This window comes from Zeugodacus cucurbitae, chromosome 2, assembly GCF_028554725.1.
Source record: "Zeugodacus cucurbitae isolate PBARC_wt_2022May chromosome 2, idZeuCucr1.2, whole genome shotgun sequence".
NCBI classification, from domain to species: domain Eukaryota; kingdom Metazoa; phylum Arthropoda; class Insecta; order Diptera; family Tephritidae; genus Zeugodacus; species Zeugodacus cucurbitae.
In genome coordinates, this window is record NC_071667.1 from 22307591 (window position 1) to 22326307 (window position 18717).

The 18717-nt window shown below is 29.0% G+C and overlaps 1 protein-coding gene across 22 annotated transcripts in view; it reads left to right on the plus strand.

The window, feature by feature from the left end:
- Positions 1-18717, plus strand: part of LOC105215811 (casein kinase I) — a 53657-nt gene that overhangs the window by 18939 nt on the left and 16001 nt on the right. For 7 of the 22 annotated variants that reach the window (XM_054235762.1, XM_054235783.1, XM_054235813.1 and 4 more), the window contains 5 exons: positions 6604-6718; positions 9013-9281; positions 9353-9523; positions 14985-15065; positions 18520-18618. In XM_054235762.1, the coding sequence (XP_054091737.1) occupies positions 6604-6718; positions 9013-9281; positions 9353-9523; positions 14985-15065; positions 18520-18618 (735 nt within the window). Of the gene's footprint in view, positions 1-4684; positions 4837-6603; positions 6719-9012; positions 9282-9352; positions 9524-14984; positions 15066-18052; positions 18410-18519; positions 18619-18717 lie in introns of those variants that run through there. The other 15 variants (XM_054235778.1, XM_054235805.1, XM_029042607.2 and 12 more) reach the window with 6 other exon arrangements.

The following is an 18717-nucleotide window of genomic DNA, read 5'->3' on the forward strand; positions in this document are numbered from 1 at the left end:
AGCTCTCGAAAAGTTCCCAACAAAACAAACTTTTCGAAACGAAACCAATTATATATTAGTTTTTTTTTATATAGTGCAAATCAAACATACAAGCTTTGGATTATATTATAAAATTGACAAACAAATTTAAGTACTTTTCCAAAAAGCTTTCATTGCGAAAATAAGTTCTGAAATTTATATACATATATAAACTATTTTTCCAAAAATTTTCAATTTAAATATATTGTCTTTAAAGCTTAACGAAAGCTTTAAGCTTAGAGTCAGTGCATCAAAAGAGTACAATTATTAAAACCTAGGTTTAGCTCTGTTGCTTACTTAAAAAAAAAAATTGGGGCTTTTCAAAAATTATATGAAACTTAAATTCTTTAAATTTATTATTATATTAATTTATTTTTTTAATTTTATAATTAATATACGTAAAGTTGTAATTTAAAATAAATGTCTCAATAGCCATTTTTTTATACTGACGTTCCAAATCGTATACGTACGTTCAGTTTTAATAAGTCAGTGTGAATTGCCTTATCTCTACTGTTTTCCAGCATCGTTTCGTATTTTGTTTCCAATCTCGACGAACTGTCGTTACCTCCCCTTTTCGTATTGTTAACTTGACCATCTCGTCTTCTCGATTTTTTTTTCATTTTTTTGTTATAAATATTTTTCTTTCACATTACTTTCAGTTATTTTTCTCAAAATTTTCGAATTTTGTGTCTAATTCAATTGGATAATCTTTTAACTCTGTTTACCTCATCACTCGTCTCGTTATAATCGTCACGTTTTTCATTATCTTCGTTCGTTTTCTATTCAATTCTTTTCATTACAAAACCATTACTTGGCTAATTAAAATACTTTGAAGAGTATTTCGGAACATTGCCAATTTTATTTAAATTAATTAAAACAATATTTTAATTTAATAATTTTTACTTACGGTATTTCAGTAGTTACAGTAATAATTGAAATTAACATTTTTCAATCAAGAAGTAGTTTTTATTTAAATTAAGAAATGTTAATAAGCTTAAGTATTTCAAATTGAGTTACGCTTAGAGTTGGAATTCTTTGTAAGTTAGTGTTTTTAGTGTTGAGTTGTAATTTATTGTAGGGTTGAATATACTACGTAGTTTAATTTTACTGTTCTTATCGTTTGTTCTAGATGAAAAGTAATTATTAATTCAGACAAGTCATAACAGCTAAAGTTGATTTTGGAAAATTTTAGAATCATTAACTCACATTAAAATTAATGACTAAAGAAGTCTAGCTTTATAAAACTAAAATTTAATTACTTTAAATCGAGAGCAATTACTTAGCCAATACAAAACCGACTTTAACTGTTATGTAACGTTAACACAGTGTTATACATATATGTATATAAATAAAAACTCGTTAGTTGCTTTTTTATCGGATTATTTTATATTTTTTATTAACAAAACGCGTGACTAAAACCAACCGCCCTATTAAAAACCAATTTATATACTCCTACCATGAAACATTGTTTGGTCCCGCCAACTTCTACTTTACATTGCATGTTCTTTTCTACCAATCGTCGTGTGCGTCGTCTGTTAATCTCTTATTCCCCACACCTTCGTTAACAGCGCGCCCTTTACCTTGAAACAACAACCCAACAGCCAGTGTCTATTTTTTTCTACAACTCGTAAGCATTTTATTTATCTAAAGTAAATATTATATAAAAGAATGAATTGTAAATATTAAAAAAATTTCACACATATATTAGAGCCGATTTTCTTTTATTGTAAAAATATCAAGTTTTTACTATTTACACTCTCTTTTATGACTCATCATTATTCTATTTAGTACTAACCGCTAATCTACTCGTTCTCTCGCCCTCTGTGGAACTGTTGTCAGAACACATACCTTTTTCGCTCACTTTAGGTTTAATATGTAACCAAATAAAAAAAATTATAAAAAAAATATATCAGTGAAAACACATTTTCCGAGGAAATTCAGTTTTTGCTTGTAAATATTTAATCTCTTATAGTTTAGTATTAAGACTTGCTCCTTTGCATTTCATAGTGGGGACATGATATAAAGCTGAAAAAATTAACTTACAATGTTAAAATTATTATATAAATTATGTTCTATTTTTGTTTATAATATTGAATAAGAATATGTAGAAAATTATTTAAAAACAATTCAATACACAAAATCCGTTGTTTGTTGTAATCTTGAAGGAATTGTTTAATATTTGATATAAACATTTTTTTTTTTGTGTTTATATAGCACTTAATTATTATAAACCCTGATAAATATCTCCCATATATTATATGAAGGTCGTCATCGAATTTCAGTCATCACAGAATATGAGGTCTCACCTTTCTTTATGATGTATCATGTATTTTATTGAAGTAAAAAAACAGATTATGAGTTTCTTTTACGATGTGATGAAAGCATATCAGCGGTGATTTGAAAGCGTTTTAAGGAGTTAGATGGGTTTCAAAATTTGAAAATAAAAATGTGTTTCTAAATAGTGTAAAATGTTTAAAAAAATATATAAAATTATCAATTCAATCAGAGTAATATTCTAAGAGATATACACTTTGGAAGTTCCCATCAGGCCATGTCAGTACGAATGTAAAACTTTAAACGCATTTATCTCAAACTCAATTTTTCAAGTCGGATTGTGGAGACACAATAACTCAAAGAGTTATGAAGTGATTTTGTTCAAAATTTGCACACATCTTTGGAATAATATTATCTAGTTGATGAACGAAGGATTTCTTTTTTATTTTTATTAGAAATTTTTTTCGAGCCAATATATGGCGAAAATTTTACCAAATTTTTTTGGTTTAAATTCTGTCAAAAATTCAAATTTCAATAGTTTTTTTCCTTCGTTCATTAACTGGATTTATCCATGTACAATCGAAATAGTTTTGGTTTACTGTTGTTAGATGACCCAATCATGGGTTATGATGTCCAGGGAAAGACCTTAAAAAAGACACTTCAAGGGAGATGAGGTTCGAATGGCTGAGTTTTTGGATGATTGCATATATTAAAAAAAAAAAATGTTTTTAGCCTCTGAAACCCACCTAACCCCTTAAACTAAATTTTTCTCACAAGTACAAGCTGTCGCTGATTGCTGTATGTTTTTTCTGTGCTTTTCATTAGTATTAGAATATCGAAAATATATACATATACTTCTCCTCATGAGTTCAGATTTGCTACAGGATTATTGTACCGATCGTTCGAATCATTTCTGATTGACGGCAATATTTTTTAATACATACATTTTTATTTTAAATATACCGAGATTTCTTTGGATATGGTATAGAGAATACATCTTCCACAAGTTCGCATTTCCTAGAAGGTAGCCACACCGATCACACAAGGATTTTCGTCATTTTGAAATTGTTTTCAATTAATTCTTGTTAGGTTAGAGAAAAACGCTTCTCCCATGAGCTTTTTGATAAATTTAAACATTTTTTTTATTTTTTAATATAAATATAAACAAATTTGTTATATTTTAACAAATAAATTGTTCACTTTTAATAGGTTATGTTATTTTAACTATGACTATAATTTTGTCCAATTTGTTGGGTTTAGTAAAAAAGAAACATTCGCCGACAAGTATGCTACATAAAAACGTGAAATTTCTTGTAGTTGCGCAACTTTACAGGGTTGCATTGCTCGTTGTTTTGTAATTAGTATGATTACTTTAGTACTCTTAGTAGACGTCATGCCAATTTGTGCAGCATGAATATTTGTAAATAATTTAATAAGACCTATATTTAGCAGTAGTGTTCGTCAGTCTTTTTTACTGTACAAGTAAATTAGTTAAGTATTTATATTTAATATGTAAGTATAAAAGTGCAAGGTGCAAGCGTCTATGGAAGCAGACTTTTTTCGAAAAATGCTTCGAGAATTTCTATTTTTTTGTGCGTGCGTTTAAGTGCTAACTACACATGGTGCATTTGTAATGAAATATTAATGAAATATGTTTTTTTTTTGTAACTTTAATCAAAGCTAAAGCTAATTAAAGCTTAGAATAAATACAACAAATAGAAAACAAAAACAATTGCTTTGAAAAAAAACGACAATTTTAGGATTTTTTTCTATTTTTTGCTTGTTGCCTTATGTTTTTTCATACACATTTGTTGTTTTTTTTTCTATCGTGCGAACCATCAAATCCTTATATACTAACACTAATGCTTTTGGACGCCTAACCCTTATATACAAACAAACATATTTTCCACGAAACCTACTTTTTTACTGTAAATATGCGTGTAAACAATACATTTCGAAGAATAATTGTTGTTTTTTTACAAACAAAATATGCGCACTGAAAGATAATATCAAGTGCTGCCAATACGCTTAAATTTAAATTTCGAAAGTCTAAAATTGAATTGCAAAGTGTAGCAGCCAACACCGAAAGCTATTAAATAAATCTTCAAAATTTGCTAAAAATCAGTTGACATTCTCAAATATAATTTTTTAAAAAATTTTTGTTTAGCGCAAATAATTGCATCGAAGTCATAACATTCACAACTTTTTTGAATTATTATTATGTTTTTTTTTTTTTGTATAAATATAATATCAATCCCACATCAACAATACATACTTCTTGTGTTGCGAAATTCCTAAACAAAAATATATATTTTTTCAATTTGTTGTAATTTTTTTTTGTCTACAATAAGAAAGTTTAAAGTGTGCTATTCTTGAATTGTTATAATTATAGCAGAGGGTGTACCCGAAGTATATTACTTCGGGCCATGCGGCAAGTACAATGCACTTGTTATGGAATTGCTCGGTCCATCACTTGAAGATTTATTTGATATATGCGGCAGACGATTCACTTTGAAGACAGTACTACTGATAGCTATACAATTAGTAAGTACACAACAACTAAATACCAATGAAACAAAACAAAAACAAGCGATAATAAGCATAACCAAAACCCATTTTAGTACACGCTAAAACTAAAAATAGGCCAACTAGAGATTTACAAATTTCGCATTACACATACGAATAGTTTTAATTACATAGTTTATACAAATGGTTTTTAATGGTTTTACTGCGCTAATATAATATTATTATTACTAATTTTTGTGTGTATTGCAAATCGAACGTCTTAATTACCCACTAGCACCAATACTCTGCTACCAACGACACACGAAATTCACCCTTTTTCTTATGTGTTTGCTAATAGATTCACGCTCTGCTTATTCTAACACCTAAGTTCATCATTTATTTATGTATTTATGCTAATACTATTTGTAATTAAAATAATATAAAGTCGATTTTGTCGATTAAAATAGCTCGTCTTGCGTAAAACACCGAATTAATAGCACACTGTTAGGCGTAGAAACACCCCCATTTTTTTGGCAAACGTGTCAGTGCTTTTTTGTAAGTTTGTATGTGTTGGAAGTGCGTGTTCGCGTGCATGTGTAGGTGTAAACGGTCTGTGGACTGTGTTAAGGGGTGGCGGTTTAAGACGTTGCCAGACCTGACAGGAAAAAACAATCAGAAATATTTTTTTTATTAATTTTTTTCTCTAAAGTGTCTAAAATGACTGCTTTTAATAGTAAGACAAAAAATAAAATATTATCATAATTATTTTTTTTTTACAAATAATATTAGTAACAAAGAACGCTAGTTAGTTGCACTTGAAGTAGCATAATTTAGTACCTTTAGAAACTATTATATTTTTGCATGCTTGCATAGTTAATTATTAAATATATATATACTTGAAACTTACAAATTTGATTTTGAGTAAAAAAACTTGGCTGTTAAGTTGCGTGTTTTACTTTTCTATTTATAAATGTTTATTTTTTTTTTTACTTTCATGACCCAAAAGTCCCCATAACTCCCGCTCGCGTGCACAAATATTTTAAACACAATTAATTTAAATTTTTAAGCTCATTAAAATGTTTTAGTTTTGCGAATGCGCGTTCATCTATCATTAAAAAATCGAAAACCAAATAAACACAAAAATATCACTATATTTTTGTTCAAAACTGTATTGATATTTTACTTTCAATATATTCTTATAAATGATTTTTTGTGTACATTATTTTTTTTTATTAATTATTTATTTTTATATAGTACTTTTTTTTATAAAAAATTGTATTTTAAATAAATTTTTATTTTTTTAATAAAATTTTTTGTTTTGTAAATTATATTTTTTTATAAATTATTTACTTTTTTTAATAAATTATTTTTTTTATATAAATTACTATTTTATAAATAACTTTTTCTTTAATAGTTTTTTATTTCCAATATTTATTTCTCATATCCATATTTTATTCTACTTTACCAATGCATAAACGCTAATTGAGACACTAAAAAAATTATTATATTTTTAAACATATTATTTTATTCTTTTATTTAATAAGCATACTTTAATTTAATTTTTAATTCACTTAAATATAATTTTTAATTACGCTCATAAATTTATGCATTTTATTTTAATTTTCCTGCAAACAAAACGTTTTATAGCATACATAGCGTACATTTACTTAATTTTATTTATTTATTTGAAAGTAAGCATGTCTTTTGTTAAAATTTTATGCCAAAATTTATATATATTATGTCACTAATACGTGTATTCTCTTCTATCATTACTTCACTCAACTCAACTACAACGTGAATGATCAGCTCCACCGGATCGAATATGTTCATAGTCGGCACTTAATATATAGGGATGTGAAACCGGAGAATTTTCTCATAGGCAGAACATCAACGAGACGAGAAAAAATTATACACATAATTGGTGAGTATGAAATGTTTTTCTATATATAAATATAGCGAGTAAATATACATTAAAAAATAAGTCAGTGTAGCATAGTTTTAGGATTCTCAAGAATTTATGAAATGCTGAAGTTCTACATTTTTATTAAGTGCAACAGATGAATCTTAACTGTAAAGTCGTTAGCAATAAAATTATTATCAAATAAAACATTTATCACATTTTTGGTTGCAATTGTTGGTGAATATTTTGATTTTTTTTTGTATTATTTAACTGGAATTTCAGCAAAATTTTCAAAATAATTTATAATTAGTCTGAAGTGTATTCAAATTGGAAATATTATTTTTTTGTACTTGTAAAATTCTCTAAATCATCTAAATTCCACATAACGAGTTTGTGAAATTCATGCTTTCAACGCAACTCAACTTTAATGGAAATTAAGTGCTTGTACCTGTAGTGGTGGTGTAACTGTATGTGAATAACTAAGCAGAATTTTTAAACTAATTTTACAAATTGTAGCTTGTTAAAGAATTTACCACATTCCAGAAAAAAATACTATACATTTCCGTTGAATGATGGTATCAGTTTAGCTTTAGGACAATCTCGCATATACAGTAGCGGACAGTGAAATCCGGACAACTAAAAAATCATAGTTATTTCATATTTTTTTAGTCAAATGTTTAAACTTTTTACTTTAAAACAATAATATATGCAGAATAATTGAGTATTAAGTGTAAACAAAGTCAGTGTTGTTGATTGCACTTATTCTTCCATTTATTTTAATTCATTTTAGATATTTTATCATTTTGGTAGCTAACAATATAAACAGTGATATCTTTTTTGTTCTTTACACTAAAGAAATATTTTTTTAGTATTATTTAAAGGGAACATTAATTGATACAAAAACATTATAATTAGTATTTTGTCGAACCTCCTTTGTTTTTTATAACGGATTTTATCCGCTCTTCCATTGAATTTATCAGATTTTGTAATGATCCTGCTGCGATACCGTTATACCACACATCTTAGAGAATTCTATGCAATTTTGCTAAAGTTTTTGGTCTCTTCTGTGATATCTGAATCTTCATTATAAACCAAAAGTTCTCAATTTGATTGAAATCCGGACTATTACCTGAACACTATAAAGTCGAAACCCCGATTTTTGATAAATAATTCTTCACATGAAAGAAAAATGAAAGGGCAATTATAAAATTTTTAATTCAAATTATAGCAATAACCTCTAGATGTACAAAAAAATTCATACTTACAATTTTGGCACGCTGGCATGGCGCAGAGTCATTCTGAAAATAAAGGACACCCGCTTATGAAAAATGGTCCTCTATTGAGGGTATTAAATTCGTCTCAAGTGTCTCTTGGTACTTAAACCTTGGTACTTAGTGTCCCTTGGTACTTACTCCATCTATTAGGACTAGTTGTGGAAGGCTATGGTAAAAAAAGCATCCCCAGACCATTCGGCTGCCTCCCTGCTTAACGATTCATTGAAGACATTCGTCCTTGAACCAGTCACAAGTTCTCTGCCTTACGTACGACATGCCGTCGCTACAAGAAGGGTTAAATTTTGATTCATCCGAGAAGATAACATTTCGCCAATGAAAATGAATCCAATTTTCATGACCTTTTGCCCATCGTATACGGGTTTTATGCATTTTTGAGGTCCAAAGTAGTTTTTTGGCGGGCCGAAGAGCGTTCAAATCAACATCTTGAAGCCTTCAACGATCGGTTCTTGCGCAAATTTCTGTACCGACATCTTGAAATAACTTCACTTTAACATCCTCAGCAGTTTTGAAGCGATTCCTCACACATACGTTCCATCACTCGATTTTCCTTTGAATTTGTCTTCATCTTTGCTCCAGAGTCAGTTTTTTTCTTAAGAGACCTGCTTCTGTCGATTTTTTTAAGGAATTCTCCGATGGAGGACTTGCTGAAGCCAACTGTATCACCTATTTTACGAATTGTCAGTTTTTATTTTTCCAAAATCAAAATATTACTTTTTTGCATTTCGGACATTTTTTTTTGAAATTCGGCATATTTAATTTTTAGCGAAGCACAAGCACAAACTAAATTATTAAACTCTTAAAAAATAAACTAAAAGTTGCTTTAAAGCGTGTACCGAACACGTATTTCTGTGAAAGAATAAGCCTTTCGGCAGTAAAATACACTGTTCGGTCACAATCGCCCGTTAAATACAAATAAAATGGTTGTCCGGATTTCACTGTCCGCTACTGTATATATAACTATAATTTTCACAATTTCTTATTTAATAACTAAATTTCATTGAATTTTTTTCCATTTCACAGATTTCGGTTTGGCCAAAGAATACATTGATTTAGATACAAATAGGCATATACCATATCGGGAGCATAAATCTCTCACCGGCACCGCACGTTATATGTCAATAAATACACATATGGGCAGAGAGCAATCAAGGCGCGATGATTTAGAAGCATTAGGACACATGTTCATGTATTTCTTAAGAGGTTCACTGCCGTGGCAAGGCCTTAAGGCTGATACACTTAAAGAACGATATCAAAAAATTGGTGATACAAAACGTGCAACACCTATTGAGGTGAACAATTTCGTTATTAAAAACTCAGCAACATAGAATTTCAACTAATTTTATTTTTGTTTATATTTCAGGTGCTTTGCGATGGACACCCCGAAGAATTTGCAACATATTTACGTTATGTGCGGCGATTAGATTTTTTTGAAACGCCCGATTATGAGTTTCTGCGAAGACTGTTTCAAGACTTATTCGATCGTAAAGGCTATGTGGATGATGGAGAATTCGACTGGACAGGGAAGACAATGGTATATATAATTTTATTCTTACATAATTTACAAGATATTTCTATTTTTTTACATACATATATACATGTGAAAGGATGTATTAGTTATGCGCATTTAGTCATACATATGTATATGTTTATTGAACATGAGGGGGGTGTATAAACAATATGTTGTTTCACATAATGAGAACCAATCACACAAACAACTATACTCAAACAACTGAACAAATATGCTCATGTGAAACATAAGCTACTCTTTTGCGCATGCGTCAGAAACTTATAGCGAAATTTTACTTAAAAAAAAACACTTAATGTTTTTTTTATTGCAATCTTACACACTTTTATTAAACAAAACTAATTATTTTTGAATGTTTGAGTTTTTTATATTTTTGAACACGAATTTTACTTTCGTTTATGTGCACCAAAGTAATAGCATTTTTCTATTTTTCAAAACTCATTCACAATCAAATTCCATTGAAATATCTCAAATATCAAAAATAAATATATCAACAATTTTACAAAACTTATCTAAAAGGGCTCAAGCACAAAAAAGTTAATTGATAAGTTCTAACGCAGTCTTCGCTAAAAATTCTCTAAAAAACAAAGAATTAAAACAGAAAGCAAGTAAACCATACCGTTGAATTAGAACTGCTGCAGCAACATGCTACTATCAATTGCCATACAAGATTGTCGAGAGAAATCAAGCACTTGAAATATAACGGATATGTAAACCAATTGCATACCGCACTAATATCAAAACCCGTACAATTTGTGTCAATTGAAAATAAACTACCGCTACTACAACAACTACTAACAGTACTTCCTTCCTGCTGGCCTATTGATGACTGATAATGTCGAAATATATTTGTGAGCTGTTTGTATGCGCTGCCACAGTGGCAGTGGCATTGACGATTGTCGCGCTAATCAAACAATGAGAAAATAACACAATGAGCATACGAGCGCTAAAGCTCAAAATTGCAAATTAATAAGCCACTCAAGCAAAAAAAAAAAAAGAAGAAAAAAAAACAAAAAAGCAAAAACTCCAAAAAACTGTATCGTTCGCTCAGTGCAACAACAACAAGTGCTAATGAACGTGCCTCCTTCATTTAAATTTTCCCCAAACTAGTCATTGAAACATCAAAAACAAATTTATTCCAAAGCAAATCTACCTAATGAATATAATTGAATTAATTTTATGCAACAATTTAAATATCTATTTGTATAGAATTATTCACTTTACATTATTAAATTTTTAATTTACCGTAAAAAAATAACCTAAAAAATATAACTTAAATTAAATGCTAACATAGACTTATTAAAAAGATAAACGCCAATATATAACATCTAAAACGACGAAAAACAACTTCAATGCGTTTATTTGAAGTTCGACATTGTTTTTTTATTTTTTCTCCATTAATGAAAAAATAAAAAATACATATATTTTGAATTGAAAACAAGAAAAGTGCGCTATATTTATTAATTCGTGGTTGTGTTTTCAGTGTTTGTTTATTTTTTTTTTAATAATAAGTAAAAAGGTTACAGAATAACAGTTCATGAGAAGTTTTGTCAAAACTTTTTGTTCAATTTTTGTAGCATTTAATATAATTATAGCTACTTGAAGCTTTGGAAAAGATTTTCAAGTGTTTTTAAGTGCCTGAAGAACTAAATTAGTTATTATAATAATTTGTAAAATCACCTAATCGATCTTGCCAGATCTAAACCACAATCTGTTTTGATCCGGCAGACCCAATTTTCCAGTGGATGTTACAAACGTCGATAATTGCTTTCTCTAGCGTTCGGGGTCAGTGTCGTTGTGTAGAATATTGTATATGTTGGGGAAACCTGGTTCATAAAAGAAGCTTAAATTAATTCTCAATTTGATTTTTGTAGCTCAAAGCCTTTTCACACAGGAGCTAATTGATCAGTTAACCGGCCTTTGCCTGATTAAAACGCAAATTTAGATCGATTTTCCATACAGAATAAGAACAGTAGTTTTTAGTTCAATTTTATTCGACTTGAAAATAAAATGCAACTCTGCGACAAAGACCGTACATGTTTGTAATTATATATATGTATATGTTCTTTGACTGCGAGTTGTTGTTCACACTGCACGTCGGTAGATGTCGCTGCTGGAAATAAATAATAAAATAGCAATCAGCTGATGAAGCTTACCAACTTCTTATGAAAAGTAAAAACAAAAAAATTTCGAGTATCCAGCAGTTTGAAGGGCAAAAACTTGCTTCTCAATTGAAATTTCAATTGATATCGCTCTCTGAAAAGGCTATTAGGCAGATTTAGCCATTTGTGTCAAAAGTATAGACTCAATCGACGATACTTCATTGCAAAGTAATTTAAACACGTGAAATATAAAAGTGAACTGAAACATTTTTAAACTTATATCAATGTGTTAAATCCTCTTTAAAGACATTTTCTATATATTTTTATTGTTTGTTAAGAGATTCTTATTTAAAAAATTATTGAAACTCTCAACAATTCTTTTATATTTTTAAATAAAATATTTAGCAATACAATCAAATAATATTTATATATTTTGTATGTATGTCCTAGTTGTTATATCTAAATCTATTAAAATTTGTTGTTTGTTATTAATTTTTATTTTTACTATTTACCATATTTGCGTTTATTGCATTCCTTAACGTAATTTTATGTTTTTGCATAATTACAAATATATTCTGTAATTTTGATTTTTACTACAACAACAAAATCACTAAATCGTAAGACCAAGGAACAACTTGAACAAATGAAGGTTATCAAGAATGCGCCACCTTCACATTTAGCCAAAAATAAATCAGACAAGGTATTATGTTTGTTGTTATATCTTTATGGTTTCTCTATCAAACATTTTTGCTAGTTCTTAATTTATCGCTAGATGAGACATCGTAATTAAACACTCAAAAGTAATTAAGACAAATACATGAAAAAAAAAAAAATATTTTTTTCACCGCTTTAGCAATTTAGTTAGTATGGACAACACTCTAAACCACTATAAATTTTTTAGATTGTTAGATGTGATTATTGGGTTTATTTTAATGATTTTCTTTATTTTTTTTAAACTTATTATTATACTCTCCCAACAAATGTTGCTAAAGAGAGTATTATAGTTTTGTTCACATAACGGTTGTTTGTAACACCCAAAACTAAACGAGTTAGATATAGGGTTATATATACCAAAGTGATCAGGGTGAAGAGTGGAGTTCAAATCCGAATGTCTGTCTGTCCGTCCGTCCGTCCGTCCGTACCATAGGAAGGTTGCTTTCGAAAATGAGCAAAATCGGACCACTGCCACGCCCACAAAATGGCGAAAACCGAAAACACATAAAGTGCCATAACTAAGCCATAAATAAAGCTATGGAAATAAAATTTGGTATGAAGGATCGTACTATGAAGGGGCATATTTGGATGTAATTTTTTTGGGGAGGTGGGCGTGGCCCCGCTTCCAAATAGGTTTTTTGTACATATTTCGCAAACCAATAGAGCTACATAAACCAAACTTTCTGCAGTCGTTTTTTTTTAGCCATTTCCTAATACAGTCCAAAAATGAAAGAAATCGGATCATAACCACGCCCACCTCTCATACAAAGGTTATGTTGAAAATTACTAAAAGTGGGTTAACTCTTTAACGAAAAACGTCAGAAACACTAAATTTCACATAAGAGATGGCAGATGAAAGTTGCACTCAGATTTTTTTACAAAATGGAAAATGGGCGTGGCGTCGCCCACTTATGGGTCAAAAACCATATCTCAGGAACTACTCGACCGATTTCAACGAAACTTGGTTTGTAATAGTTTCCTTACATCCCAATGATATGTTGTGAAAATAGGCCAAATCGCTTCATAATCACGCCTACTTCCTATATACCAGAACTTTGAAGACAATCTGAATCGTTTACTTTACAATATATAAAGTAAGTACTAGTGAAGATATCGGTGCAGAACTTTGCACAAATACTATGTTAATAGTGTGGCAGCCCCATTCTAAAAATCGCCGAAATCGGACCATAGGTTTTCAAGGTCGCATATATCGAACATGAGGACCTCGGTGCTTCTAACCTAATATTTGAGTTTCCAACTTTCAATGGACTTTATACAATATATATGACGAATATGTGGGTCGAGTTGTGTATTATATAATATTAATAAAGTTAAATAAATAAATTGCGAGAGTATAAAATGTTCGGTTACACCCGAACTTAGCCCTTCCTTACTTGTTTTTAGTACGCTTTTTTCAATCATAGGCTAACCAGAAAATAATCAATAAATAGTTTAAATGCCGATAGATGTAAACAATGAAATAAAAATAATGTTTGAAAAGAATAGTTGAAATAATTATATTAAATACATTTTTCGATAACAAAAAAAAATAAAATCTATTTAAACAAATTTTAATATTATTAAATAAAAATAAAAATCAAGGAAAAAATTTAAATTATTAAAAATTAGTATTGAAAATAAATATTAAAGAATATTAAAAAAAAAAATCTTTTTGATAAATTTTGGAAAAATAAAAGTGAAAAAATTAAATAATTTAAAGAAAGATATTAATTTAAAAATTATTTTATTTGGTACAATTATGTAAAAAATATTATGAATTTATTTTTTGTGTTCGAAATTGAGCTCATTAAAATTTTCTGGTCAACCAATGACATTAAAATATTTATTGCATATCAATTATTATAATTTTTTAATTAATTGAATTTCAATAAAATTAAAAGTAAAAATTTAATACAGTTGTACACATATATATTATTTGAAATATAACACTTGAACAATTAATTTCATTACAAAACCACAAAAACGCGCTGAAATATATACTTCAATGCTCTTCGAACCCATGAACGATACTTCTAGTGTAATTTTACCTTACCTTAACCCTTTTAGATGTGTCGCTAGTTTACATATAATATTTTTTATACACATCAATATGTATTTGCTTATGCAAATTTGGTACATGTATGTATGAAGTATTATATTGCTATTTATATGTAAAATGTATATTGTAGTATTTTTTTCCAAAATTGCAATTTCCAAATTGAAACTAACTAATATTTGTTTCTTGCATTTTTTTATTCCATACAAATCATAAAACCAAAAAATAATACGTGTGTTATGCTGCAAACTCATCGAACTACCATCACCAACTACTAACCCAACAACACCAATGCAACAATAAATTAAAAAAAAAAAATTGCAACAACTGCGTCTGTTGTTTTGCGTGTATTGTATTTGTTTGCAACAAAAAAAAAACCATCACCAACAACAACAACAATCAACTAAATTGCAACTACTACAACTATTGAATAATTGCACCTGTACCATTAAAATGATTGGCCATAATCTAACAAATGCAACGTAAAAAAAAAACTGAAAAATAAATGTCAAACAAATTGCATTATCGCCTGCAAAATTACAAAAAACTGTCTCTCTATCTGTGTGTATGTCGCATTTTAACGAAATGTATTTAGTCAACGCCCGTCGGATCTCTGCAAACTGGCCATGAAGTCATCATTTCACCAAATAAAGATCGTCATAATGTAACGGCTAAGGTAAGCGCAATTGTTTTTGTAGTGTTGTAGTCAAACATTTTTTCAACTATAACTAACTACTAATTTGCTGAACTAAAATTGAAAATTAAAAAAAAAGAAAATAGTAGTTATATATGTATATATAGCGTTCATACTATTTATGTATGTATACATTGTGCGTTCACTCTCATACCGTATACTAAATCCATACAATTCTCTTATACTCAAACTTATACTCTTACGCATTAATTTATGGTAATTTTATTTTAGTGTATATTTTTATACCAACTAATTTTTCAATTTATAGAAATCACCATTTTTTTAAGGAAAAAAGAGTTTATTTAAATTTTATATATATTTTATATTATGTATATTATTTTATCGCACTGTACACTGGCGACCTTCGAATTTCTCTCTTTTTATACAAACTCTCTGCTCTCCGCTTTACTGAAACGAAACCAACAAAATGAAATAAAATAAAAATTGAAAATTTCTACTAACTGCGTCGCTTCCATTTTCGCGCTCCACTTCGATTTTGTAAAATTTTAGGATATTTCATATTTTGATTATGAAGAAGACGATGATGATGGTGATGAGGAATATTTGATACTCGAGGTTAGAGCTGTACATAGTATGTGTGTTAGTTTGGCTAGTTAAATTTCTGAACTTAACGCTAGCGTGTGCCACTCTGTTATACATGAGGGGTTGTTTTTTTTTCAAATAAATTTTCTATTATCATGCTGGTGACATTTTTTAGTATCACGCTAAAATGTGAAAATTTTAATAAAATGCTATTTGCTGCTTATTAATTAAATTTCTTAAAGTATACTTGCCTAGTTTTAATTGCATTTAAATATAGTAGATCAATAGTAAGATTTTTTATATTAAAAAATAACAATTTTATAATGATATTTATATAACAATTCATAACCACTAGCGCCTGCTTAATTTTTTTATAATATAATGATAATTATTCTATATATATTTTTTTGGTTAACGAATTTACTAACGCATCCTTGAGTAAGCTACAATTCCAACTAATAAAGGTCGTTGGTTGACAAATTTTATTGTTGTTTATTGTAATAATATGAATATACACAAAATATTGGTATGCGCCTAAAAGTATGTGAAAATATGTAAATTTGTTAGTATTTAAAATATTAGCTTTGCAAGCTAGAGTGGCGGTGTTTCAGTAATCTATTTACTACATACATACATTTGCATTTAGAGATTTAGAGGGAAGCATTGTAACGTTTTATAAAGTACCGTATTGATTAATTATGAATTGGAAATAAAATAAAATATAAAAATTAAAATAAATAAAATAAAATAAAATAAAATAAAAATAAATATGAAATAAAAAATAACAAATAAATGATCAGTTAATTATGCCAAAAAAAATATTCTTAATTTTTTTCAAAAGATACTTGTCAAAAGCTATTATTTTAGGTTGACTAATTTTATAGAATAAATCAGTAAATTACTAGTCCTTGAATTGAAGGTAAAACAATAAATAATGAAAAAAAATATATTTAAAAATGAAATAAATCGCAACAATAATCAATTAAATATCTTAGAATTGATTTAAAATTAAATTTAATAAATGAAAAAGAAATGAATTAGTTAAAAAATTATTTGATCGCTTATTCAAGAAAATCAAATTTTATAGCATACATTTGTGCGATATAAGCTAATTATTTGAATAACATTTCAATAAAATATATATAATTATAAAAAAGTAAAAATTAAAAAAAAATTAAATAAAAAAAATAAAATTAAAAAAAATAAATACAAATTAAAAAATAAAAATATATACAGAAAATTTTAATTTTATAACATACATTTGTGCCATAAACTATTTAAAGAGTGCTAATAGACATCATTATAGCTATAGGTCCCACCTATTTGAACTCTTAACCGCACTATATGTGATTGCCTCCAGTACAAGAAGTAAACTTTTTAGTGGCTAATAAATAGCTACTTGCAATTAACCCAAATTCATATCTTTATCTATATGTCCATATGAACAGCTGTAAAAAATTCTCACTGTCACATGTCTCTTTCTACTGAAATAGTCGACAATTCAGCTTTTGAACTATAATAATTGCAACAGCAACAACATATCGTTGTTTTGACTGACCTTATATTCGTTAAATGGCGTTTTGCTGCACAATTGCACCTTTTATGTTTGGCTAGGTCAATTCTACACATACAACAACAACTGAGTTGTTTCCAATTGCTCACTGGTCTGACAGAACACGTACGTCAATGGATTTTATTTGCAGACAAACCAATACACACACATAATCGAGTCACTTGCCAATTTCGTACGTTTTCGTTTAAGTTACCGTTACACACGAATTTTGTCATCAGCAGCCCTACCAACCAATTCACGCACCTTTCCTGTCGTCGTTGACACAAAATTTCTTTGTTCATTTTCACTTGCTCTTGACGCGCTATTTTTGAACATTTCCGTTATGTCGTTATTTCCTCTCCATTTGGCATTCAATCTCTAGCCATTTCCTTTACTTGGTAACGCCATTTCACATACATACATACATACATTCGTTTGTAGTAGTAGTAGTAATAGCTCAGTCATTCATATACACACACACACACCCACGTGCATTTGTACATACATACATACACACATACATCCCTGCACTCTCTTGTAAATATTCACCTGTAGACATGATTTCCTCTCAGCGGAAAGTAGACCAAAATTTCATGCTTGCTAATAACACGAGTATAAAATTGCGTTTAAGCTTTAGAATTTGCAAAAAATTTGAAATATTTTGAAATAACCGAAACTAAAACGAATTTGTATATTTTTTTGTGTTTTGAAACCAATTTCGCTACTAAAATAAAAATCGAAATTAAATATTTCCCAATTGCAACATATTTTGCCGCACGATCAACCAAATATCAATCAATCGACAAACCAACCAACGACAACTAATCCAATATCAATTGAAATAATCATCAACAACAACAACAACAACTGCAAAAATTATTTACCCATCATCGTTTGCTATAATTACTGCATCATCAACGCCATAAATCTATAAATCTGAAAAATAAAAAATATTTGTTTGCACTGCCTGTTGTCCGTCGCCACGCGTCATACTGGCCACCACCAACAACAACAACAAATTATTTACCTCAATGCGCTGCCCACGCCAACGTACCAATTTACCGATCACTTGGGCGACAATGCCACTGCAACTGTATCATCGTAACTGTGTATGTGTGTGCGTGTGCTGCATGTGTCCATTACTCGGAATGTCACATGGCTGCTGGTGACCTATTTTCTGAAACGCATACAAATTGTGTCAACGCTGCTGCGCTTTTATTTGTTGTCACTCTGCTCTGTGCTGATATGGTGTTGCTATTGTTGTTGTTGCGGGGCTTTATGAAAATTGAAAAAAAAAAAATCAAAAAAATAATTAAAATAAATAAATGGCAAAACCTATAGACAAATGCCAAAGGAGGTGTTGCTGCGTGGCCGGATGTGCCAAAACCGGGCGCCACTCTTGGCAATCTAACACCGGCCGATCGACATGGTTCAGTGCAGGTAAGTTTCATTTGCTCTACTTCTCTACTAAACAACAACAAAGAAAATTAAAAATTTTGCAATGCCACTTCCTAGTTAACCTCTTAATTAAGTGCGAAT